Source organism: Pagrus major, chromosome 19 (assembly GCF_040436345.1).
Source record: "Pagrus major chromosome 19, Pma_NU_1.0".
In the NCBI taxonomy this organism is placed as follows: domain Eukaryota; kingdom Metazoa; phylum Chordata; class Actinopteri; order Spariformes; family Sparidae; genus Pagrus; species Pagrus major.
Window position 1 is genome coordinate 11,272,446 of NC_133233.1, and position 27,055 is coordinate 11,299,500.

The 27,055-nt window shown below is 40.7% G+C and overlaps 2 protein-coding genes across 2 annotated transcripts; one reads left to right on the plus strand and one right to left on the minus strand.

Moving 5' to 3' along the window:
• Positions 1–225: 225 nt before the first annotated feature.
• Positions 226–17,400, plus strand: nsmaf (neutral sphingomyelinase (N-SMase) activation associated factor). The gene is made up of 31 exons (XM_073488521.1): positions 226–337; positions 4,232–4,318; positions 5,131–5,209; positions 5,595–5,656; positions 5,994–6,030; positions 6,230–6,280; positions 6,718–6,789; positions 6,941–6,988; positions 7,161–7,213; positions 7,353–7,482; positions 7,579–7,650; positions 7,754–7,862; positions 8,395–8,571; positions 8,696–8,775; positions 8,902–8,992; positions 9,547–9,610; positions 10,011–10,062; positions 10,339–10,459; positions 10,617–10,748; positions 10,829–10,871; positions 10,958–11,124; positions 12,153–12,264; positions 12,662–12,720; positions 13,365–13,432; positions 13,524–13,591; positions 13,673–13,796; positions 13,883–13,966; positions 14,326–14,476; positions 15,715–15,817; positions 16,457–16,566; positions 16,787–17,400. Exons 1-31 carry the CDS (start codon positions 300–302, stop codon positions 16,879–16,881), a joined length of 2,739 nt encoding a protein of 912 aa, XP_073344622.1. The 5' UTR covers positions 226–299; the 3' UTR covers positions 16,882–17,400.
• Positions 17,401–18,310: 910 nt separating this feature from the next.
• Positions 18,311–26,198, minus strand: LOC141014309 (cyclic nucleotide-gated channel beta-3-like). The gene is made up of 18 exons (XM_073488047.1): positions 26,106–26,198; positions 25,392–25,527; positions 25,178–25,274; positions 23,174–23,325; positions 22,781–23,077; positions 22,489–22,697; positions 22,345–22,395; positions 21,578–21,664; positions 21,432–21,496; positions 21,154–21,276; positions 20,815–20,956; positions 20,337–20,496; positions 20,089–20,186; positions 19,277–19,360; positions 19,058–19,176; positions 18,749–18,901; positions 18,513–18,645; positions 18,311–18,331 (listed from the first exon to the last, which is right to left on the minus strand). Exons 1-18 carry the CDS (start codon positions 26,196–26,198, stop codon positions 18,311–18,313), a joined length of 2,220 nt encoding a protein of 739 aa, XP_073344148.1.
• Between the last annotated feature and the right edge of the window lie 857 nt (positions 26,199–27,055).

Sequence of the window (27,055 nt, forward strand, 5' to 3'; positions counted from 1 at the left end):
GTACAGCATATTGTGACACAATAAAGGCAGCACCATCAAAATTGTTTTGCCATTTTTTTTTAAACCTTCTTGATAATACACTTTTTGTTACTGATTAATAAAAGGTGCCTCAGCCTGAGCTGAAATCCGTGGTGGTATCCCTAAAATAAGGTCAGAGTGACACCTCTCTCCTTGCCTTTGTTGCTGGATCGCTTGTGTTCGGGGCGGTCACGTGGTGTCCAGGAAGTTTCCGTGTTTACAGAGAGCGGACGGACTGTGGCTGCCTTGAGCTCAGCGTCTGAAGAGGATGGTCCGCAGTCATGGCTTTTCTAAAGACGCCAGAGCGGACTAAAGAAAGGTTTGTGCCTCTTCGTCTGTTGTTAACGCGTTGTTGTCTCAGCCAGAGGGCTCACTCTGTGTAGTCGGAGCTCCGCAGCAGCAGCGGGCTGTTTGTCTCGGCTGTGGCTGAATCCCATTATTACATTCGGCTGGGCCACTCAGCTAATGAGAGCTTCACTGTCAGCTGCGTGTGTGAGATGCACTCTCGTTACTGTCTGCACGACACTATGTGACTGTGTGCTTAATGACAACCTGGTCAAGTACAGTGTTTAAAACGTCTCATCATATCTTTCTCATAAAACCTATTTTTAATCCTGCTCTGACTTCTCTAACCTTCACCAGAGGCCCCTCCTGACCTGACAGGGGCATAAATCCATATACAAGTTATTTGGATATGACGTATCATAACCAGCCTAAGTGCATGATGGCCCATAAAGTGATCAAATGGAAAACAGTGGTATCGTATTGAATAAGTCCTTGATGAATTACATATGTTTCTAAATTTACCACAAGAAGCAGCTCTTAAAAGCTTTTACATGATGTTTATCTGATCTAGAGAGAGGAGGCATTACATTTCCAGATTACTCAGTGTAGCGTGGCCTGCTGAGCCAGGAGGAAGAGCTGCCCAGCTCTGAAGAAAGGATGTGCAGAGCAGCTGTGCACTTATTAGAGTGGAGTGCATCAAGGTGCCGATCAGCATAAATTTGATTTCTAGCAATATAACAATGTGGTGAATGTAGGATTCACCCTATAGATTTGTCCTCTACGATGTTAAACCATCTATTCTGACCCCAATCCTGAGGGCTGCAACCGACTTCTTCTTCTTCTTTGTTGATTAACCTGTCTTTTTAAATGAATTTATTAGTTTAGTTAGGTTCATAAGGTGACAGAAAATGGTGTGTTGATCACTCGTGTCCTCAAATGTCTTGTTTTGTCCATAACCCAAAGATTTCTGTCATAGAGGAGTGAAGAACCCAGAGTATATTCACATTTGAGAAGCGTTCTCTTAAAAATGACTCAAAACAATTAATAAACGATTAAAGAAGTTGTCGATTAATCTTATAGTTGACAACTGATCGATTAATTGACTAATCGTTGCAGCACTACTGATACCACTGCTGTGTTTTCCCAAGTTTAAAGTCTGTTTGCCTCAGTGTGTCGAACTCAGGAGAATCAGTTTTAAGGAAGGTAAAATCAGGTCAGGCATGCTGTGGCACTAACAACTGAGTCGACTGATTAAACTGATAGTGAAGACTGAATTTCATAATGAAACTTGCAAAGAAACTGTATTTAAAGGGGCATTATGTAGTTTTGGAGGAGTAATTCAAACTCAGAATTTTGATATTTACAATATTAATGAGGTAATGATACAAAGACATTTATTTTTTCCACAGCTGAATAAACAAGCTGTTCTCAGAGGAAAATAAGGTCCCAGAACACTGTTTGACACTAGAAAGGTGGCAGGGTCCGCCACATATAGACAAAGTAATACAGTATGAAACTGTGTTGTCCTTTAAGGTGAGTTTGTTTATTCAGCCATGACAACAAAGAGAGTTTGTTTATTTATTTTGTTTTAGAAGAGCTTGCACCTTTTTAAAGGATAAGTTCACCCCAAAACGACAATTTTGTAATTATCTATTCACCGATATCCATTGATATTTTATTCTCATGTGACTATACCAAACGATGCGTCATGCTAACGTTGCACCCGCCCCCTTCACTGTCGAGAATTGGAAAAGCAGTGAAAGGAGGCTACAGAAAGCTTTTTAAATAAACCTAGTCCCCCTGTGTTTTTCTTATTGTCACTTTACTTGGATGTTTGAGCTTCGCTGTGCTGAATGGTGCTTGTGTGGTTTGTTTAGCAATTTCCCTTTCATTTGGGTCAGTGGTTACATCACGTCCAATACCCAATCAGATACATATGATGAGATGAGTCAGAGTGAGGTGAGAGGGCATCTATTGGACATTCATTGTTTCAGTTTATTTCAGTGCCACGTGATACTTTAAACTTGATTATTTTACATAATTAGTTTTGAATTTCCTACAATTTCTATCATACAGTTGTTAAGTATGCTCATTATAATGATGTGTATGAACTGCAGCAGGCTCAGCTCAGTCCACTGTGTTGAGTATCTATCTATAAAGGTTTCGCCAATGACCCAAAGCACAGATTTGAAGAAGAAACATCCACTTACAATGTGCTTATATTGTTAATATATTCTAGTATAAGCTGTTTCCAGAGAAGCTCAGTATAGCTCTGTAAAGGAAGGAAGTGAGCCTTTCACACACTTCAAACCACGTCTCTATGAAGCAGTAATGAGACGTTGAAGCACTTTTACTAGTAAGCAGAAATATTGCTGAGTAACTGATCTTTGAATGACTCTAATTTCTTCACTGAACACATTGAGGTTTTGTGACAATACTAATTTCTGCTGTTGACTCAGTTTTATACTAATGTATTAATCGTTGTATGATGCACTCGTATGTAGGACTGCTGTTTGTAGCGCCTCATGTAGCATGATAATACCAATTAATCGTCACCACGTTTGTTGTCTGTAATTGCTCTAATAAACTCCTCACAGCTGGGAAGACTCAGCGGGTTGGTTTTGGTGGGAAGAGCAGCTGTTTGTTGCTGTACGTTTAGGGTTTCTGGAAATTGAGGTTGGTGAAATGGGTGAAGGGTTAAAGGAAAAGTCACTTCCAATAGTGATGAGCAGGAAGGATATGAAGCAAACAGGTTTATGGGAAATGTAGTTTCTGTCTTGTGAAACGTAAGCTCAAACAATGGTTTACAGTTACATGAAATAGATTATATTGGTGCTTTAGAATACTTCGTGTAGAGCAGCATCTCAGAGGAACTCCCCAACAGTTTGGGAAATGATCTCTTGGCTTCTTGGACTCACTTACTATAGATTCAGATAAGACTGATATGCACTTTCCGGCATAGAGATACTGTTTGTCCAGGATGTGTGGCCTGGTTTAGGATAGATGTTGGCTGTATCTGCCCTGCTCTGTCCAAAATGAAAGAAAAACGGCTTTCTTGCAATTTCAAAATGTTGTGTTCAAGTGTTGTATGCTATAAGCGGTGGCAGCAATCTCCAAAAATATTGGGCTTGTTCCTTAAAAAGTGCAATACTGTTTGCAAGAGGGAGTCTGATTACAACACTTTGGTAAACAGCCTGTAGTCAAACCTGAAGATCCAGTACAGGCGACACATTAGATCACATATCTTTGACTCTAAACATTCAACACAGGTATTATTATATATTTACAGTGCATTTAAAGGCACGTTCCTTTTTTGGTATATTAATGTCACCAAAATGGAGATGTATAATTGAATAGTTTTTCTTTATGAATAATAATTCACAGTTTGTGTGTTTTTTCATCTGATTATCGAAATCATAGGACAGTTTTCCCACTTTAGTACCAACGTTACTAATGAAAACAAACCTTTTTTGGCATCTTGCATATAAAGAGCACTTAACTGATTTAGCATTGCACTACTATAACACTGTCAGACTCCAGATGGGAAGTTTCTAAAATGTGCAGAAGCACAGATGTACTTTTTAATTCTACACATTCTTTTTTCCTTGTCAAAACCTGTCCCCCCTACATTACCCACAATGCAACTCAAGTGAGTGACATCACTTGATGCAATTGGCAGATTTTTTGCAGCTTCCTCTGGACCCACAAAAGGCTTTACACATTTTTTTTTTGTGATAGTGTGTGTGATATCGGTGGCGTTCCCCTTTAATAACTGATGTAGTTGTTGTCTTAGGGTTTCTTGTTTAGGGTTTGTAATCCAGTGTTTTCTTTATTTAAGTGGTGAGTTGACCTTGTTGTTTTCACATTGTTTAACACACTGTAGTTGCTTTTATTTCATGTCGTCTCACACTCCCGTTTTTGTTTCCAGATTTTCTCTCCTTTTGCTGGACTTGGAGGAATATTATTTCGAACAGCACACGGCATACCACGTGACGGCCAATTCGAAAAAGGAGAGGTAATTTGGATTGTTTAACGACGATGCTTCACCTCCGACTAGTAACATCTGTCACTGTAACGTCGGAGACTGCTTTAAATTATTATTAACTTGAGCATTGCTTCACCAGTGTCTTCTTGTTTCATCATCTGTGAATTTAAACCCAATAATGTGTAAAAACTCTGAGATCTGCTTGTAGCACTGGTGTTGTATTCATCAGGTGTTTGGTCAAAGGCTTTAAAGGTTGAGGACGCTGTGTTCGCCTGTTAGAAGCAGCTGTTCAAACATCATCTTATCCTGTTATGGAGGCTTGAGCAAACTAAAAAACATCCCAAGCCTCTCAGAACAAGATTATTCTGACAATTTAACTTTATTGTCATATTAAAGCAGGAGGAACAAATGTCCAGTAAGGACACACTGACATGTGAACTCTACAGTGATGATTCATGTGTTTTCCTCCTTTATTTTGTGGCATTAGTGTAATTCTGTTTGTACCAGTCAGCACACTAATTTCCATTGTTTGTCACAATGTAAGACACGTGTATAAATCTGCAGGATTACTTTACAGCACAAAACAAGGAGGAGAGAGAAGAACATGTTTGTTTCTAGCTACAGGCGAACATTTAATTAGTATTTCTTCTTTCCAACATTTCCAGAAGAACTGTTTGTTTCTTTATATTTTATGTTTCTTTGTTGCACAAAGTATTCATTTATGTATCAGATTATATTTGAGTTATTCATTTTTGTTGTGTGGTTATATTTAACTAAAGAGGCTAATGGTTAAGATGGTGCTAATAGTGCTAACAAGCTAACATTACCTGTTTTCCTTCCAGAAAAATCAGAGGCTCATTCAAGGTCTGCTCCAGATCTGTCATATTTGATCCAGATGATCATGAAGAGCCAATTTTAAAGGTTGGTGTGAACAATCTTTGTTTTTATCATTTGTATTTTGACTCTTGGTACCAGATTAAACTTTTTTCTTTTCAGGAAATGAGGTATGAAAATAATGAAGTTGGGATAAATTGGAAATATTAGTATGAAAACGTTGGAGATAAGCTGGAGATATGAGAGCTAACATTGTATATGCAGTTTGAGAGAAATGATAAAAGGCCTATTAACTGAAATCAAGCTCTACTCATATTAAAGCCTGCAGTGTTTTTTTGCATGTCTTTGATGGAAGTTGTGTTGCACGGTGTGTCTGTGTTGTGTTGCACAGTGTGTCTGTGTCTTACAATACATGTAGTAAGCATGTGATTGTAAATTATAACAACACGATCATTTGTTTCTGTTTGTGTAGATTCCTCTTCGAGACTGTAAGAAGATCGAGTTTGTGGAGAAGGAGAACAACCCTTTTAATGAGTGAGCATCCTGTCATCTCGAGTGTGGCATGTTGGGTTCACACTCCGATGTTTATTTAGTTTGTCAAACTGGTTTGATGACTTCAGACTGGCAACAAGCCAGAGCAGCTCTGAAACCACCGTCTACTTAATTTGGAGCGTCCTGTAATCGATCTGACCTCGACACATTTAAAATAAATTCTGATACTGATAGTGGATGGTCCAGGTAGCTTTTCAATTTAATTCCAGTGTTTTCACTTTGTATTTAGTTTTGCTTGGAACTGTCACTTTAAATCTCAGTAAGTGATTGACGGCCGTGATATTTTCTGATATTAAAAGTTTTTTTGTTTCTCTCATAGGCCTCGCCCAGCTTCCATTTCTATTTCATGCGTGCAGGTAAGTTCTCATAACCACATCCACCTTATTATTTGTGACGTATTGATCTTAAAGGTTGTAAAAAGTTTCTTGTTTTATGTGATTTGGTGCTCACTTGTCTTTGATTGTCCAAATATATGATCTTGAATTGTTTCTAGCAGCGTTTTATTGTCATCCATTTTTTAAAGATACAAAAATGTCATTTTCACTTTGATTTCAGGTTATTTACATCAAAGAGAGCAACGTCATAGCACCTTACAGAAATGAAAGGGTGAGTGAACTTTATGTCACTGTTTGTTTGTATCATGAAAAGAGCAAGGCCATGTGATTCTTATTATTATTATTACTATTATTATTATTATTAAATCCATAATAGTCTGTTCTTCTGTTTAAAAATGTGAAATTGAGTTTAAATAGTGTGTCCAGTACAATCAGTCACACTTGTGTCATCACAACCTCAGATAAAATGTGGATTTGAGCCATTTGGAGACGTTGCTGCAGTGTTTTTAGTGGCTTCACACTTGGCTACAATGGTGTATCGTCTGTGCTTAAGTCTTGTTCTCACTCCAAAACAGCAACATTTCAGCCATTATGTAATCAAGCCTACATTAAGATCTGTAATGATTTGGTTGATGAGTGCAGGAAAGGCTCTGTGATTTGCTCATTAACTGAAATGAGACTCTTAAACTTGTCTCATCACTTCGACAGGGGGCAACGAAAATGAATTTCCAGTTGGAAGTTTGGAGTAAAACAGAAGATGTGGTTCAAACATTACTTCAGGTACGTCGCTACGCTAAAACAATAGGGATTTATATCCTCTAGAGTCACAGGAAATGGGCATTCTTGACTCTGGAGCTGCTGTATTTGTTTAACTGCTCTGGTGTGTGTTAGTGTTGTTCTCGATCATTTTGACTTTGAATTCATTTTGCAGCTCCACAGGGCATCCTGTCTGGAAAAGCTTGGAGATCAGACAGCAATGGTGAGTCAGTCAAACACACAGTCGGCCTCTGAAGTCTGAGGAAATGATGAAAATCTTGAATAATTTATTCAGCTTCATGTATTTTGTTCCACATAATTTAGCATCTTTCAATGCGTTATTATTTTTTTGATCATCCGTGAACAAACATACATTTGTTGTGTATTTCTACTAGATTGCAGCCAATTTGCAGTCACGACTGGCGAGGTCGTCTTTTGACAAAAACTGGTAGGTTGATGTCAAACAGGGACGTTAATCTGTGTTTTACCTACAAACAATACTACATTCTAATGAAACGTCATGATTAGGTGTTGTTGTTTTAATTATTTGTGTGTAAGTGTTCAGCTGTTCTGAATGTGCTGTAAAGCTTTCAGAGTGTAGCTGAGAAGCCTCACATGGAGTGTGCGGTGGAGATGGTCATGCCTCTGGTGTCCAATCCGGGACACATCTGCGTAACAGATGAAAACCTCTACTTCCAGCCGCTCAATGGATATCCGGTGAGCTGCCAGCGGTCGTGCTAGCCCCTCAGTCGAGGCGTTTCAGTTATTGACCTGAACTACTCTTATCTTTTTTTATTTGACTTGTCATTTCAGGAACAAGTGATTCAAATCAAGCTCCACAGAATCAGGAGAATCTACAAGAGGCGGCACGGGCTACGACCGCTGGTGAGGACATCGAGCAAGTCCATGAATAAGAGTGTGACTTCCCTTTACCGGCCACAACTTTTACTAATTTCATGTGTTTGTGTGCACATCTCTCCTCATCCAGGGTCTTGAGGTGTTCTGCACTGAGAATGATTTCTGCTCCGACATCTACCTGAAGTTTTACAACACAGCCGACAGAGATGAGATCTACTACTACATCGCCACTTTCTTGGGTGAGAAAACTGCAGCAGCTTTTTTTTTTTTACTTTGCAGACTTTTAATATCAACAGTTTATGGTAACAGTCTTTCAGAATCGACAGAATCCTTATTTTGTTTGCTTAACATCACAACATCACAATTATAAACATTACATAACAGCACAGAGGTTTAATTATTAACATATATCCAAAATATAAGCATTTGCATTTGGTAATGATTGGTGAGACTCTAGGCTGCAGCTAAGGATTATTTTCATATCGAATTATCTGTCTGTAGCTGTTTGGTCTACAAAATGTTTCCCCAAGCCCACGTTGACGTTCTCAGATGCTTTGTTTAGTCCACAACTCAAAGATTTTCAGATTACTGTCACAGAGGAGGAAATGGAACAGAAAATGTTACTTTCATTTCCTTAAAAAATTATTCAAACCGATAGAAATAGTTGGTGATTTTATAATTGAATAGCTGACAACTAATCAGTTCATTGCCACAGCTCTACCCATAACACATGCTTGAGTAAGCCCTGCTGTTTTTCTCCTTCCTGCTCAGAGAACCACATAACGGAGCACACAGCAGAGAGCTACATGCTGCAGTGGCAGCGCGGCCATCTGAGCAACTACCAGTATCTCCTTCACCTCAACAACCTGGCTGACCGCAGCTGCAACGACCTCTCCCAGTATCCCGTCTTCCCCTGGGTCCTCAATGACTACAGCAGCACTCAGTTGGGTGGGTCCACAGCAAAGAAGTACACATATATCAGGATCTGGAGCCGTACAGCTTCTGTGATGCAGTTACTGTGCGTACATCCAGTTGTTGTCATAACTCAGATTGTGTGTTTGTGTTTTCCCAGATATGACAAACGCTGACACGTTCAGGGACCTGAGCAAACCTGTGGGCGCCTTAAACAAGGAGCGGCTGGACAGACTGCTGGTGAGACATAACCCATTGGCTTTATAACCCTATGGCTTTTATTTATCTTGGTATATGTCATAAATATTGTATCTCTTGTGTGAGTATCTCCAGTCAGCTCAGTAACCAGAGTTCTCCTGTTCACAGGCTCGCTACAGAGGCATGCCTGAACCTCCCTTCATGTACGGCAGTCATTACTCCTCTCCAGGCTACGTCCTGTTTTACCTGGTCAGAGTCGGTATGTCCCACACTACCTCATTATTCAAACTACAGCACGTGTGAGAGCACAGCACACACAGCCTGCATTCAGTGTGTTTTATGCACGGTTGACTTCTGCTCAACCAGAATGTTGGAGGTTTGTGTCAGTTTATTTAGAGGCAGATCTGACAATAACATCTGAAATTTGAATTCTCATGGTTCGTCCAAAACGAAATCAAATATGTTGGAAACAGGTTTTAAAATCCAAGCCAGAAAATGAAGAGTTTTGAGAGAAATATTGTAAAGATTTCCAACGACATGAACATGTTAAAGGTTTAATACTAAAGGTGTTAGATATTTAAAGAAGAATAATTCATCTTGCACCCCCATAATCAACCTCAGTATGTGATGTAGTTTCAGCCTGCCACAGCTGTTAACATGCGATACTACAGACTATCACACAAACAGGAAGTTTGGTCAATTCTACTTCATATGTGTTCTGGTTCTTAAAGTCTGTTAAGATGTGTGTGCCACTTTTGTTTCTACTGAAAATGTTTAATAGTTTGTTAATCCTTGCTGTCTTCTTCCCTGCAGCTCCAGAGCACATGCTGTGTCTCCAGAACGGCCGCTATGACCATGCTGATCGCATGTTTAATAGGTACATAACCAGCATGCATTGCAGGATATCATCAATCACAAATCAGTGATGCAATGCAGATTGTATTCCTCTTTTATTGGTGTCAAAATAGCGACTGACAATTGAGAACATCTAAACAAACAAAAGAAATACATATGATAAATGCTTAAAATATTTCTTTAAACTACAAATTCTATATTGTAACACTTATACTGTAACACTAAATGACAGTTTCTGAATACAGGCTATGTGTATTTCTACGTGGATTGAGCAATTTGTTACTTACAGTATTTATATATCACTTAATCCTGCTGTATTATCAAAAAGACAGGAAATGAACTTTCTAGAATATGGGACTTTTAAATAATTGAAAGTATGATTTTGCACGTTGATATTTACTAATGTGTATTTATCTTTACAGCATAGGTGAGACGTGGAAAAACTGCTTGGAGGGGGCAACTGACTTCAAAGAGGTAAAAACTGAGTCTACTGTGTATCATGTCAGTTAGACACTAAATGTTATTATTGCTGTGTATTTTCCTATAAGTAAAGGCTTGTACTATCAATGGTAATTGGTCCAAAATCACCGTATTGTGCTAATCAGACTCTATGTGCTTGTCAAGGATATAATTTAAGTTAATCCATTCAGTTGTTGATGTTGTATCTCCCTGGCAAAGCATTATTTAAAATGTCTGTAGAAGAATTGTGTGTCTCTTGACGTGTATGCTGTCTTGTGTGTGCGTCTCCAGTTGATTCCAGAGTTTTATGGGAGCGACTGGAGCTTTCTAGAAAACAAACTGAGTCTCGATTTGGGCAGAAAGCAGAACGGAAGCTTCGTTGTCGATGTCGTTCTCCCACCGTGGGCCTCAGGTAACTTCCTGTTTAGTCATGGCATGCATGTAAAATCTGTTGGATGCTGGTGTTGTGTCCTGAACCCTCCTTTAGCACCAACACCAACATCCACCTGACAACATAATGTATAATGCTTTCAGTGTGTGTTGCTTCATGTTTCCTCTGTCCTGTGCAGATGCCAGTGATTTCCTTCAGAAGCACAGGACAGCTCTGGAGAGTCAGTATGTGTCAGAGCACCTTCATGAGTGGATTGACCTGGTGTTTGGCTTTAAACAGAGAGGCAGTGAAGCTGTTGCAGCTCACAATGGTAAAACTACTGCCAGCTATTTTCAGCATCAAGCGCACCAAAACTGGATGAAGACTCATATTTATCTTCTTGTCTTTCAGTGTTCCACCCACTGACCTATGAAGGTGGCATCGACTGTGACAGGTATCAAAGAAAGTCTCTCACAAATGATTACTATTAAAGATATTTAACATGATGTTGTGTAACTCACTTTCCGTTTCTTTGGGAAGCATCGAGGACCCCGACCAGAGAATTGCCATGCTAACACAGATCCTGGAGTTTGGCCAGACGCCCACACAGCTGTTCACCAGCCCCCACCCTCAGAGGATCACACCGAGGTTTCACAACATGACCCGGAGCTCCAGCATCAACTCACCACTCAGTGAACTGTCTCCAGGTAGAAACACACTCAAACAGTTAAAGCAACTTCGGATGTTGGTACACATGGACCCAGGAAGTAGGAGCACTGAGGGCGTTAGCAGCACCCTCTAAAATAAGGCTTTCTAAGAAACCACCAAGTGATTTAAAAAGAAAATTGTGATTCAGATTCGCAGCAGTGAAAGAGTGAGCGCTCATGCACAAGTGAGAAAGAGAGAGCGTGAGAATATGAACAGGACTGCCCACAGCGAGAATAAGATCATGACGCCTAATGTTCTGGTTCATCAGTCAAGAGTATGAACTATACTGCAGACTGGAGTCTCTATTAACAGTGACAAACTGTGTTATATACGCTCGTCTCCTCTACATCTGTATCCTTACCACACTGCATTATTATAAACTATAAGGTTATTGATCCCCGGCATTAACATGTTGTCCCGAGTGGCCACATAAAACACGTACATCCCTGTGACAAATGGACACAAAGAAATAACATTTGCTGAATTTACAAGAAGGCCCAAATAAATAAGAATTTGTCATTGACAGCCTTTCACAAAGTTTATTAAGTTTATCCAAACACAACAAAACCCGAAACTGTGCGATGGAGAATTTCTCTCCTTCTTCATCTTCTTGCTGTTGTTGTCGGTGTAGTTGCTGTGGCTGCCTTCAGTGTCCCTGTTGGCACCTCCCATTGGGAGATTATAAGAAAAGTAAACTGCACACAGCACAGTCATAATAATGATATAATATAATGTAATAGTGATGATTTACACCTCCAAGGGTGGAAGTCAAAAGTTGTCTCAGGGTGTCTGCAGGTCTTAAAATTCAGTTTTATAAATATAAGGCCTCAAAAGTCATTGAATATCTTAAATCCTACATTTGAACTAATAAAACAATCTGATCGACTGCTGGCTTAATTTATTTCCACTGATTAATTGTATAAAAGTTCATTGTCGTCATAAACTGCATCCACAACCATCTAACACATCAGGATGTCGTTTTAGATTTCCCTACGTGTGCAGCAGTTATCCCTCTGTTGTTTTGCAGCCTCTCAGAGCGAGGACTCGTCCTTTGAGGACCTGACCGAGGAGAGCAGGAAGTTGGCCTGGGCGAACATGGGAAATCTGAAACTCCTCTCCAGCCACAAGATCCATAAAGAGTACGTGAGGAGGCATCCAGCTGGCTGCAGTAACGATAAAGTGCAGATATAATTGCATTGCTAACCCGTAGACTGAAATTAAAGCTTTGGTTCAAATATGAGGAAGTGCATGCAAAGCCAGAAGGCGGCGGGCAGCTGAGTTCTGAAAATAGTTACTTATTAGAATGTATTGTGGGGACACTGCTGAGGACAGGTGGCTGCTGTAGAGCTACTTCCTCCTCTTTAGAAACTAAAACAATGTTTTCTCACATCTAACTAAACATTGAACTTATTTAGAGTTTCAGCAGTCTCAGTTTTATGTTGTGTGACTGCCACATTAACCAGAGTACACATTTATTCTCTAGATATTCCAGCTTGTGTGTTTTGGACTAAGTGAGTCTTTGTGTTGAATGTGCAGGGCTGTGACAGACATCGCTGTGACAAGAGATGGAGCAGCTATTTTCTCCACATCCCAAGGTCGGCAAAATACCTTCACATCTCAAAGCTTACCTGGTTAATAATCGACCATAATAATAATAATTTCAGTCATTTTTCAAGCAGAAATATCAAATATTTGTTGGTTCCAGCTTCTTAAATGTGAGGATTGGCTGCTTTTCTTTGTCATTTATGACAGCAAATGACAAAAAAAAGCAGCTATGACAGTTTGGGTTTTGGACTGTTTGTTGGACAAAAAAGATATTTTTGAAGACAATGTGATGATCATTTTTTGACTACACTAACAGTTGATTGATTAATCCTGAAAATAATCTGCAGTTTAATAGATAATGAAAATAAACAGTAGTTGCAGCCCTACTCAACATCTCAACCACTTCTGCCTCTAGTGGCCCTCTGGGGTTCCTGTATTACCGTAATGGTGCAAGGTGATGTCATCACAGTAAGGCCCTCACACAGAAGTAAACCAGTAAAGCAGTCAGAGCGCTCTCACACAGCACAACACTAAAAGTTGCAGTTTGCTCTCCCGAAGCAGTACAATGCACAATTTAATAATTGGAAAATCAGTTTTAGCTGAGTGGTCCACTGTTTCCTCACTGCAGCGGTGTCTCATTGATGGGAATATGTGAAAAGTAGAGTTGCACTCACCTGTTCGCTCTTTCTTCCAGACTCAACACTTAAAATGTTTTCCAAAGAGCTGCAGGACTTCCAGAGGAGCATGTCCTTCTCTAACATGGTATAGTCTGCAGCTGTATTTACTCGGCACTTCACTATCTCCGCCTGCGTTCCTCATTCTAACTCTGTCTTAACAATGAACTATTTTTCAGGCCCTGTCGTCATGTTTGATGCTGGCAGATGGTAAAACTGTGGTGTGCTCTTCGTGGGACAACAATGTGTATGTAAAGTCCATCCGGTCATTTGATTTGGTCTTCAGACAGATGTTCACGAGTTCACACTGATGTTTTTCTTCCCACAGTTATTTCTACTCCATCCCTTACGGCAGGCGGCAGGACACACTGATGGGTCACGACGACGCCGTCAGTACAATGTGTTGGTTCGATGACCGGCTGTACACGGCATCCTGGGACTCCACCGTCAAGGTCAAACTAAAGCAGTGTAATGAAGCGATGGGCAGATACAGGATTGAGAGCCACAGATGATGATGATGATGTTGTTTGCTTCACAGGTCTGGCAGTGTGCTGCTGATAGCTCGTCCAGTCACAAGAGATCCCAGTTTGAGTTACTGGCTGAGTTGGAACATGATGCTGGGGTGAGTGAGGAGGCTGACTGTTACAGTGTGTGGAGTTTATATCTAATTGTCTTAAGTCTAACAGAGGAAGTTTGAATGATGTGAATCCAGGCCAGCAGGAGGCATGTTTATCTTCTGTGACTATTTATAAAAAACTGGAAAACACATTTTTTATCAGGGTGGAAAATGTTCCTTTTCTCATAATTATGTGTAGGTGATAACACTGTGTGCATGTTTAAATGTTCTATAAATATATAATAATTGTCATGTCGTGCCCATTTTTAACAAATAACAAACAAACCTTTTGTCAAACACTAAAAAGTAGTAGCAGCAAACCTGTTTTCCTTCTGTAATATTACTTCTCTGACACCTCTGTGCAGGTGAACACCATCAGTCTGAATCCAGCAGGGACTCTGCTGGTGTCTGGCTGTAAAGATGGCACCGTCACCATCTGGGACACCAGCAGCTACGCAACACTGCAGCAAGTCCACTGCCACACAGGAACCATCCACCACATGGCCTTTAGTCCTGGTACGTGTCAGACCAGCCAATACGACCCTTTGAGTACTAGTAATGAAGTAAAGTTGTAACTTTTATATACTGCAGATAACTTTCATAGAATACAACCTCATATTGTATAACTAACAGTCCATTAACTAAGTCTCCCCTCAATAACCTCCTAATTACCTCTGATTAACAGTAAGTAAGGAAGTTGTTGTACATAAACTAACATCTTGATATTTTTTGCTCCATATGGGTTTTATTCATCCTCCCTTCTTCTCTCATTCTGCCTTTAATTTAGTTTATGTTAGATTTCCTGACTGAAATTAATGAACGCCATGACCTCCAGCGCCTTACCATTAATCAGCCTTATTATCTTTTCTAATGTAACAAAACACAAAACTATTAATAGTCCAAATAGCTCTAAATGAAGTCTTTCTAACTTAGGATATGTTCTTGGCTCTAAATTAAGGTCTTACTGAAAACTAATTCACCAGTATTTTGACACTTACTATCACTTAAAGTTTTGAGCATGTTGTTACACAATAATAGACCCTATCTATGAAGTGTCATTTAGGCTGAATCATTGTTTTTATGGTATTACCGCCGTATAAAGCCCAGACTTTGCAAAGCATATTAAGATGGGAGTTCAGGTACTTCCTTACTTACTATCAATGGGCTGTTTTTAGGAGGTTACTGAAAAATTCCTAGTTAATGGCCCAGTAGTTGGTCATGCAGAATAAATGCATTAATAAGTGCTTTATACTGACTAATGAAGAGACAATATAAAGTGTTCCTTAAATGTGTAATCTATGGTTCTCTATCTGCCCTCACAATTATTAGATACTTGGCAAACTTTTCTTCCTGACGTTCCTCTTGCTTCATTCTGAAAGGTTACCGGTCTTATTAAGGGTTCTTCAGTACAGAACATAGTAATTGGTTCTGCCGAGCTCTTTAAGCAGCTGTTATGTTCTGCTGTGTGACTCACAGGGATCTTTACTACAGAAGAGAGGACGTTTTAGGTATTTTTGGCAACGCTGTTTGCTCCAACTGTGACTTATAAACTTTATTGTCCCAGCGATCAAGGCAACATCTGGGAGTATTATGTAACTTTACGTCTAAAAGCCTTATAAAAACCTGGCTGTATGACAGCAGTACAACACTGCAGTGTATACTCCTATTGTTGTTACACTAACAGAAAACCCTTGATTGTCATAGACACAATGACAGACTGCTTTAAAGCAATGACTGTGTTTTTGCACCCTCAGACAGCCGACACATTCTCAGTGTCGGTGCCGACTCCTGTATGAAGGTTATTGACGTCCAGACGGGAATGGTGATCTCATCAGTGAAAGCTGAGGAGGAGCAGAGGTGAGAGACCCACAGAGAGACAGAGGCAGATTACAGGCTTCTTACAAAGTCATGGAAGTTTAGAAAATGCTTCATTTGAACTCTTTCAAGATTTAGAAGAATGCTTGATTTTCAACATAATCTAGTTTCTTCACTCATGTAAATCAAAACTCAAATGGTCCCATTATTATATATGTTTGTTGTTTCCTGGTGTCGAAATTAGCAAGAATTAAATAAATCGATTTGATTGAAACACATTGATCGTTGTGGGTATAGAGAGGACATTTTTAACTATTTTTCACAATTTCATTTATGGTAACAATTTAGAAGATATGATAAAGGCTTCAAAACTCTGGAACTTTTTGCTTTAGGTACCTTGAAAACTGCTTTTATTTTTACTCTGTACAAACCTTGAAATGAGTTTGAGACAAAACCAGAGGTGACAGCATATGAATCACCTCAGATAGCCTGAAAGTCTTAACCTAGAGCTAATTTCCTTCCCCTGTATGATACATCAACTAGCAAGTCCAGAGCCAGTAAATTGATTTTGCAAACCTAGCTCCCAAACAAATCTCTGCCTTTGACAACAAAAGCTGATTCACAGTCTTCCTGCTGACTCATACTGTAAGTTAAAAGGACGTCCTGTCTGTGTGCGTCCAGGTGTTTCTGCTGGGACGGGAACTCAGTGCTGTGTGGGGGACGGTCTGGTGACCTCCTGCTGTGGGACCTGCTCAGTAACACAGTCACAAAGAGGATCCCTGCACACTCAGGTACAGTTTATCTTCCACAGTCAGCAGCTCACCTTGTTTCTTACACCAAGTCACAGCAAATCCAAGTGTTACATGAGTTTCTCTACTAATCCTACCTGCACATACGTGTTTTAAATAATGATCATTATCTTTTGAGACACAAATGTAGGACTTCTATGTTTTCTTTAAATAGATTATTATTATGCACATATTCATTGTTGGTCTGTGTGTGTCTGTGCAGCTGCTGTCACAGCCATGTGGATGAACGAGCTGTGCACCACAGTGATCACAGGCGGCGAGGACAGACAGACCATCTTCTGGAAGATCCAGAGTTAAGAAGAAAGAGAGTAAAGAAGAAAGAGAAAGACTTCCGGGTCAATGTACTGGACAATACTGGCCAAGTATCCTGCAGACTACATGACCCAACTATCTGACTCTGAGCGGAGACTCCTCAAACGTACTGTAAATGTACAGGACACAACGCAGGAGGAGGAAGATGAGTCAGCTGTTCTCAGTCCAAACCAAACAAAAGGTCACATACAGTCATGTTAGTTCATATCTACCTGCACATTGAGAGAAAATGTCCAATTTGCAGTTTAGTGCATGAGAGAAGGAAGCTAAAACAGTGTTCACGCCTTATTTTTCATTTGTGTTTTCAGCTTCTTTTACATTTGTGTGGATTTTTTCCCCCATGTATTATTTGTTATGTATCATGTTACATTGCTTTTTAACATTTAAATCACGTGTCTATAGCTTTATGTGCATTATATTCTTTGAAGTGGACATTAAATGTCTGTCCAAAGCTTCAGGCTGCTCAGGTGTTATATAAAATACAAATTAACACTGATATCTAAACGTCCTCTTTCCATCGTGTCTTCTTTGTTACTGTTTCTCCGGCCTCAGAGGTTTCTGCTAACTGATTGTTTTCCAGTGCTTTACAAAAAAGTGTCCAGAAACATAAAGTCTTCAAGAATAGAGGGCATGATTAAGTCTCGAGTATGAAACACTCCCTTTATGTAGACTAAAACAATGTCTGTATAGAGTTTGTGTGTGTTTTAGTGTGTTGACTCTGGAGGGTGATTTTTCGCTTGTGATGAAAGAAAAGAAAGATCCTGTAAAGGGGCCTCTCATACACAATGCAACAACAACATCTCTGCACTCTGAAACCCATCATTACGATGGCTTGCACCACACCACAAAGGCTTTTTACTGCACGGAGCAAAGCGGCTCAAAGTTTAGAAATTTGAGCCACGTTATTGAGTATTTATACTAACACTGTAGAAGTGTAAAGGGTGAGACAGTCCCTTCTTTTTTGTGCTTCAGGGTGAGTCAGGACTGCTTCATTTGTCTTTAACCTTCCAGTTCTTCTAACCTAAAACAAATCAAAGTCCAAACTAAAAGGTTCATCATTCAGTGATAAAACAGAGGACATGTTTTGTAGTAAACACCTGAACCTTGTTTAATATGAAAAATGACACATAATTTACATAATACAAACCTTAAATGTTAACCTTCACATTTGGCTACTGGAACTGAACAGGTTAAATTTAACCAACATTTCTGTCTCTATTAAGGAAACTACTAAAGTGTACCAGGTGAATATTATTTGATTATAACTGCAGATGCCTCGTCTCCACTCTGCTTCTGCTGCATCTGACGACGTCTCACACATCAGTCCTCTCGTGAGCCTCTTGGTCGTCAATGAAAAAGGAAATATATACAAAATGATATGAAGCAGTGAAGTTCAGCATCACACAACAGGCTCTCATTGCCTTTGCTCCTCTTTCTGTGGGCAGAAGGAAAAAAAAACCAGACATCTCACATTCCTGCTCGCTCACCCACGTATATAAAAAGGTCCAATAGCTCATAATATGTACAATAGCTATCCAGTGCTTATATTTTCTGGAGTATAAGGCTACCCCAGTTATATGTGAATGAAGAACGGTGCATCAGAGTAAAGATTCTACCTTCATTTTCTTCATGACGTTAAATGCTCTGATTAACTTGGGTGTCGGTGGCTTCGGTCCAAACAGAGTCAGACCTTTCGGCTTCTCCTCAGCGGTTTTAGCACCTGCAGGGCCTTTGGCTTTTGTCAGTTTCCTTCACAATCACACACACAAACACACACACACACACAAAATGTAACTTGCAGTTGCACTTTTTGCATATTATGTAGTGTCACAAGCATTTGTAAATGACTCACTTTCCCTTCCTGGCCAGAACTTTCTGAGACTCTGGGTAGTGGACGAGGATATCGAACAAGTCCTTCTTCTCCAGGACGAAAAGGTTAGCAAAGCCGTGTGCTTTCACGTTAGCTGTGCGCCTGTTTCCTCCATCTTTGGCAGACTGTAGTAAACTGTGGGGGCAGAGGCAAAAATACACCATGTGTTCAATGCATAAAGTGATGGGAAAGTTTGAGATATATCTGGGCAATGCAGGACAGTACACAAGCTATAGTCCATAGTCACACAGATCTGAAATGAAGGATCACTAATTGCTCCTGCAGACAAACCTGATTTCTCCGAACACACAGCCGGCCTTCAGCGTGACGAACACAATACTGTTGTCAGGACCTCCCACCACCTGCACCGCTCCACTCTTGATGATGTACATCTCTTTACCGATGTCACCCTGCAGGGAGGGGAACACAGAGGTCAGCATCACACTCATCTTAATAGTTCATTTGCTTCATGATGATCACCAAAGCCTATTTATTATAAGATATACCCACTTTCTTGACAACAAAGTCTCCAGGTAGGTAGACGATTGACTTGAGCCTCAGCAACATGTCCACCAACATCTGCTGGTCACAGCCCTGGAAGAGACAGATTTTTTCTGATTATTGGAATCAGGGTTTTTCTTTTTTTTTATCTGATTGCTGATCAAATAAATTCATTTCAAAATGGCTCTGATGCTGCAAAGTAATAACTAAAGGTATCAAATAAATGTAGTGGGGTAAAAAGTGCATCCAAACTGTAGCGAAGTGGAAGTATAAAGTAACCGAAAATGGAAATACTCACTAGTACAAGTACCTCAAAATTGTACTAAAGTACAGTAATTGCTTAATGTACATCCCATTGCTTGTGTTTATTTATGGAGAGTTTATGGATGTAAACACAAAACAAACAGCAAACTCACCACCATGTCAGGCATGAAGGTGGGCAAGTCCAGTTTTTTTTTAACCTCTCTTAATTTAGTAATATTTTTATTTAATTTAACAATACTGTGAAGATGTGTTGCTCTATTTCTATGCACATGCAGAGTCTAAAAAAGGCTTCAGTTCACAAATTAAATTAGATTAGCAAACAGATGCTCCTGACAGGGCTGCCCATTAGGGAAAAGGGCAACGTTTCTAGGTCCCATGGAGGCCAGCAATACTCATGTCCATCCTAGCTAACATACCTAACTAAATTATATTTACTAGCCACTAGTTAGCTAGCGTCAGTGAAGGAAACACCACCACCTGTGAGAAAGAGGATGATGTCAATGATGGCAAAGACAATACTGGCTCCTGACCGGAGGACACGGTCAATGTCGGGTCACCTGAAACAGTGCGATCTTCTGGAAGGTGGCCAGGTTGACGTCCACAGCGATGGCAGTTCTCATCACCAGAGGCATCTTGTCCAGCAGCTCGGACTCATCTGGAGACAACATGGATACGTTGGTCAGAAGCATTTTCTTGACATTCCTGAATAGTTGCTTTGCCATTTAAATAGTGAGTGAAAAAGTGATTCTTTTGTATCGTCAGGTTTCTTTTTCATTTTTTCGAGGATCCATTTTTGGAGACTCACCCAGCATGCCCTGAGCGGTCCAGGTGTAGTTGTACCAGGTCCGCACTCTGTTCTGGACCTCCTTGGGAATCGAGTAGGTGTTCATGTATTCAACACAGCCGTCCATCGACGCTCGAAAATATGTCTCACCTGCTGTTGCTGCCCCGATGACGTCTCTCATCTGAAAGAAGGTTTTGGGGAGTCAGGTGGTGTAAGTATAAAGACTGACAGAGAGCAGGGTGTACAGCTCTTTCACCCAGAGCACTGTGGTCAAGTCCTGTATGAAACTTAAATCTCTTTCTTATATTTTTTTTAATCCTTTAAGAGATTTTGTTTTATGCCTCTCCAATGACTCCACATTTGGTAAGAAGTGAAATCTTAACAGATATAGAATATACATCACAGATTTGTGAATGAAAAAGTTTCCGTTTTAAAGACTGAATGAATCTACTGATCCTAGATCTGATCCTCTGACAGCTATCACATGACACCTTCCTACCTGTCCAATCAAACTGGAGAACACAAAGACGCCAATGAAAAAGTTCGACAGCTGAAAGGAAATCTCAAAGGTGGTCGTAGGCTCTGGAAGACCGCCGATGTTGATCAGACTTCGGACAGCGAAGTAGTAACAGCGGATGTACCTGTGAGGGGACAGGGAGCATGATTCCTGTGTAGCAGAATGCAGAAAAAACTCAAACAAAATGGTGGACAGGCGGTGATTTACTCTAGAGAGCCTGCATGAGATTTGAAAGTGATAATAGCTGCATGGCAGAGAGTTCAGACAACAACACGAACATCTGTAATCATAAACAACTGGACAAAGTATTGAAGTACATACGCTGTGCCCTTTCCGTCATACACCCATGTAGTCTTTCCAAGACCCTGATGTACTGAGGCAACGTAAAACAAACAGGCGTTGAGGTGGAGCACGTAGAGCAGGTAACCTGTGGTGCGAGTCACTCTGCGTCAGACAGACAACAATGTAAGAGACAGAAATAGACAATATTTGGTGTGAGTGAACTGATCTGAGAGAACATTGAAAAAATAATACAAATTTCCAAAAAGGCCAAATCAAAAGCAATTTGTCTAACAGTCATTTGCTCCTGGAGCATTCACCTCCAGATGTAGGCCTTGGACATGACGTTTTCAAGTCGATCGCTGAACTCAAAGAAGGACTCGAGCTAGAATACACAAGGAAACAAACAGGAAATGTGAAGTCTATTCGAACAGAAATGTAAAAAGACGGTCAGCCGGGTGCTTACCCTGATGAAGCGGTTGAGTCGGTAGATGGAGGAGAAGTTGAAGTGCAGGCAGAGAAGGTCAAAGGGGAGGATACTGATCATATCAGTCTAAAACATAGAGGGATCAAAAAAATCAGTTACACAGAAGCTTACACTACTTCTGGACCTCTGAAGTTACAACGAGTGGTTGACTTTTGTTAAGGTCTGTTATTTGATCCCCATAACTCAAAAAATGTACTTTGCTGGCATAAACACAGTAGTGGAAGAAGCATTATCATAATTTACTTAAGTGAAAGTACCAGTACACCAATGTGAAAATACTACGAAATTGTTCCAAGGTTTCCTCAAAAATACCTGATTGCAAATGTTGAAACGCAGTCTCGAACAGTGGTCACTGGCTTGGCAGCCTCCTCGCCTGTAACCCCACTAACATCCCTTCCACCTCCTGATATGAAAGTCCGGTCACACTGCACTTTTAAACATGTGATGTGAACGCGATAATACACCTTTTGTAGAAACGTCAATACACTACGTAGCCTACGACACGCAAATGTAATCACAGCAGTGGTTTGCAGAAACGTGCCAACATTTCTTGGGAACATATTCTCGTTTTTACTGTTATCTTATGTTTACTCATGTAAATAGTAACTATTGCTGATGTAATGAAGTAAAAACTACAAAATTACCCCAAAAAATGTAGTGTAAAGCACAAATCCCTCCATCTGTATAAAGGTAAATGAGTAAACGATAGTTACTTTGCACCAGCGGACACACGATTACACTCTCACCTTGAATCGTGGTGATTTCCGATAATGTTCCTTGGTCACAGCTCTTTCTTTCTGCGGGAGATATATGATTTTTGTGAATCACACACACTGATGGGTTTAAGAACACTACGGTCAATAATCGCACTGTTATGCTTTTCGACTTACAATAATGTCCCCGGCTTTGACAAACTGTAGTCGGGGCTGCCAAAGTAAGATGTCAACAACATTCACGGCGTCACTGAGAATGTCACAAATGATCCAGTAGGGGTTGGCGCTCTCGTTGTGGTAAGGGAAGGCCAAGCGGGCGGGGACGAACCAAACATTGTAGTTGTATGCCAACGATACCAAGGACAACCAGGCGATATACCGATAATCTGGAGTGAGAGAGAAACATACAGATTGAATTTAAGTATATTTACATGTTCATGTAGTCTTGTGTTCCCTGTCTGTACCTCACCTAAAGGATCTACTGTTTTTCCCAAGACGTCATCCATCATTTCTTCAATCGGATGGAGGAGGACGTCGAAGCAGGCGCAGTTAATGTCTGGGAGGATCTTTGCTTTCTTCTTGGCCTCCTCTGCCAGCCTCTCCTCCTCTGCTTTCTTCTCGGCCTCCAGTCTTTTCTCCTCGTCCTTTTTCTTCTTCTCCTCTGCCTTTTTAGCCGCCTCTTCTGCCTTCTTTTTGTCCGCCTCTTCCTTCGCTATCCGCCTCTCTTCCATCAACCTGGTGTAGTCGTCCGTCCTCAGGAGAGGCGCTGAACAGGCAAAGAGACGTGAGTCAGACGGCCCGTTGACCATGTTTGTGTGTTTGATATCTGCCTGGGTGTTTGCGTGAACATGTCCATACTTACTGACAGGTGGGCTGATTTCTGGGGAAGAGGCGTGAGGGTCTATGGCCTTCTCTCTGAGCTCCTCAGTCCGCTCCCTTAACCTCTGGACCAATTTTCTCAGTGTGTCATCTGTGTAACGGAAGTAGACAACAGGTGGAGGAGGAGGTTCTTCACTGGAAAGCAAAAAAAAAAAATCTATATTAGTTCTTTAAAGGTACAATATCTACGAATTTTAGCTGATAACATTCTAATTTTAAGTGAAATTATCGACAGAATGTGAAGAAATAACAGTTTTGACGTCTATATGTTATGTTGAAGAGATATCTACTTAAGTTAGCATGCTAACCACCCTAATCCAAAGCTGCAAGTGTGCTAGCGGTGGAAGCACCAACACTCCCAAAGTGCTCCAAGCGTGCAGTCTTTTTGTTGGAAAACGTTCCAACAAAAACATGCACTTGCTTGATGTTTGGCTGTGATAACAAATTTGTCATCTTGCTAGCATTTGATGATAATTAATAAATCATATCAAATGTGTGTATGGCTACCCATATTAATGACAATGGTGTATAAATTAGCGCCAGATCGCAAAAAAATACCAATTCTTCAGTAATGTTGCTTTAAAAGGCTGTAAAAAGGTTTTCTTTTTCCACTTTTATCTGAACCTCAATGAGAAAACAGGATTTTGTCATTTTAATAAGAATTATCTCTGTTATTCAGCTATTGTTAATTTGCAAAAATGCACACAAAACAACAAAAATCCATCCAACCAATCCAACTTATACTCTCTGATCGTTCTCAGTCACAAATACCACTAAGCTCCTAATCTCCTTTCCTACTTTAGGAGTCACAGTGTGATCAGGGCTGCTGCTACTGCAGCTTACACACAGTATGTCCAGATACTGTCGGTACTGTAAGGAAACAGAAACAAGTGGACAAAACTGTCCAACTGTACAATCAGTTAAAAGTAGTGAATGCACAGGGTTTTGGGAGAATATAACAAGTTAGTTTCAGATTTAGATACTCGCAGCAGCTCTGTACTGAGTTTGTAATTATTTAAACATCTGCACTAACACCTCTGCAGGTAAAAGTGTTCTGTCAGCCACAGTTCAAGGGTCGTGACTAAAAAGGCTTTCTCACTTTTGATTCAGCCATCACACGTTCTCCCGTATTCAGTGTTCTACACTGTATGAACGATATACACCGTCCCATCAGAATTCATGGAAGCTACTAATAGCTAATGTTCATTATTTACATTTAATATGATACATTCACCATGATAATGTGAGGTGTTTTCTTTCATGTGGGAAGTGAGGTAGATGGATATGGTTAGCAATGACAACGACGCACTGCGCTCAAAGTAAACAGCCCTGGAGTCTGTTGTTCAGCAGCGAGCTAAGTCAGTAGCACAAAGCACACAGGCCCTGAGCTAAAGAACAAGTGAGCAACAGACTACCTGCACTGTTGTTCGGCTGTTTCGTTACACAAAGCACACAGACCCTGAGCCTAATCAAAGGCCGGCTGTTCCAACAACAGCCTCCTTTGGCCTAAGGAGTAACTGTCACTGGGTAGCCTTTTCTGACTGGGGTCGTGAATTCATGACAGCTTTTCTTCTTGTTTTTTTCATGTATTTATTAAACTAACAAAGTGCAGAGAGCTCATTGAGCATGCTAACTAACCCTAACTTTCTAAATGTAACATGCTCTTGTTGGTTTCTTGAGTCTTACTAACCCCACCTTAAAACAGCTGACCATCTGCCATCTTGACTCCATCAGAATCAATCCTTAGGATGAACACTTGTGTCATTTAATTACATTAATATCCAAAATTATTTTGAACCCAGAGACGGTTCACTTCTAACCATGAAGCTGAACAGACAAACCACATGACTGCGCTGCAGAAAAAAACTGTCGCGTAAAGCCAAAAGTAACTTGACATGTCAGGCCTGATATACACGGGTCGCAGAGAACTGGAGCTCGCATGGGGTGAGATGTGAGGAACACACAGGCTATGATGATGCAGTCTCACCCTTCAGCCCCTTCTGGATTGGCAGCATCACCAGCAGCAGGAGCAGCAGGGGCAGCTGGGGCAGGGGCAGCTGGGGCAGGAGCAGCTGGGGCAGGAGCTGGAAGAAAAATATAGCACCAGTTTCTAATAATTAAACACATACACTAACAGAGACCACAATATTCTCCACTTAATAATTTGCATTTTGTAAGAGACCCTCCTTCAGACCTCTCACCTGGTTTTGGCTCCTCCTTCTTGGGCTCTTCTTCTTTCTTTTCTTCTTCTTTCTTTTCCTCCTCTTTCTTCTCCTCCTCTTTCTTTTCCTCCTTTTTCTTCTCCTCCTCTTTCTTTTCTTCTACTTTCTTCTCCTCCTCTTTCTTTTCCTCCTCTTTTTCATCCTTCTTCTCAGGAGGCTTTTCTTCCTGTAAACACACAGTACTGTCACAATGTGCAGGCAAAAGTGGACGACATTTTTCTGGCTGACTGTGGATCCATGTGCTAAATGCTCAAACTTCAGCTGTAACATTGTGTAATCATGTAACAGCGCCCCCAGCAGTTTCCCCTTTCTCAGTTTTATATATTAATACTGGCGGCCCAGCGGCAGTAATCCAGCCTCTCTGATGAAGTGCCAAGCTGATTTCCGAGGCTTTCGCTGATCTGAGTCACCTGCTACTGTCAGGACTCACCTTAAAACACCGCTGATGTACTCAGCGTGACGAGCAGGTAGCAAACACAGAACCTTTTCTTTGGTTTGGAAGCTGCAAATGTGCTGGTTTTAAAACTGACAAAGATAAACATCTTCAAAATACCTTTGTGGACCAGGTCTTTTATATTTAAGATGTGAGAAAGAGGGGTAAAAGCTTCACCTTACTCAGCAATAAACAACATAAATTCACCATTTATTAATGATAGACATTATAAAGTGTTACCAAAAGGGGCCAGGCCTTACCTTAGCGGGTGGAGCTGGGGTAGAAGGTGGGGCAGCAGCCGGGGCAGGGGGCGGCTCAGGAGCCCCGATCAACTTCTTCAACCTGCTGAACATGGCGGGGCTCGGTGTGGGCTACAGCCGACAGGCCTGCCCACCCAGGTCTCCTCCTGACGACCCTTTCCTGCGTGGATCTCAGATCCTTGACAGAGTCCTGAGATCCTCCACAGTCCTCGTCTCGTATCCAAACAACAGACTGAGGCAATTAAATTTCTTAGAGGCATTAATTCCCTTGGGGCACTCCCACTCGCCAGTCAGTGCCAGGAAAGACAACTGTCCTCTTGTAGGGTTGACTCCAGAACAAGGGCCATTTAAAGGGCCTGACGTCTTTATCACTTATTGGCAAATAAGTGTCATAATGATGAATACAAGAGTGTAATGGTTCATTATTAAGTGAAAAGATTATTTATTATAATCACAGCAGGTTGGAGGATGGAGTATTTTCTTCATTATTACAATCTGATCACTAATTCTGCCATTAAGTTGACAGAAATATATAAAAACAACTCAGTTTGTCTGGAAAATACATCTTTCTATATATTTAAATAAAATAAAAATGTAATGGTAGTAAGTCGTGTCTGTACGGGAGGAGAGTAGCGTCTGTAAAATTAGACTGATGGGGTTATTTCAGTCTCTCCTGGCTGCACAGTTCACAGACAGAGTCCGCTTAGCTAATTAACCCTCACAATGTCGCTGTGTGGCTAACGGGATTAGCCAGCAGCTCTCGCACTGTAACTCCTGCCTCACACACACACACACACAGCTGACAGACGCACACACACCGAGCAAACAAACAGGACAGGACGCCACGAGAAGGAAACTGTAGTTCAGTCAGGGAATTATTTATTTATCATCAAATAAATCAAATATTGTATAGCGAACATTACCAGTTGTTATGACAGATAGTCTCTGTG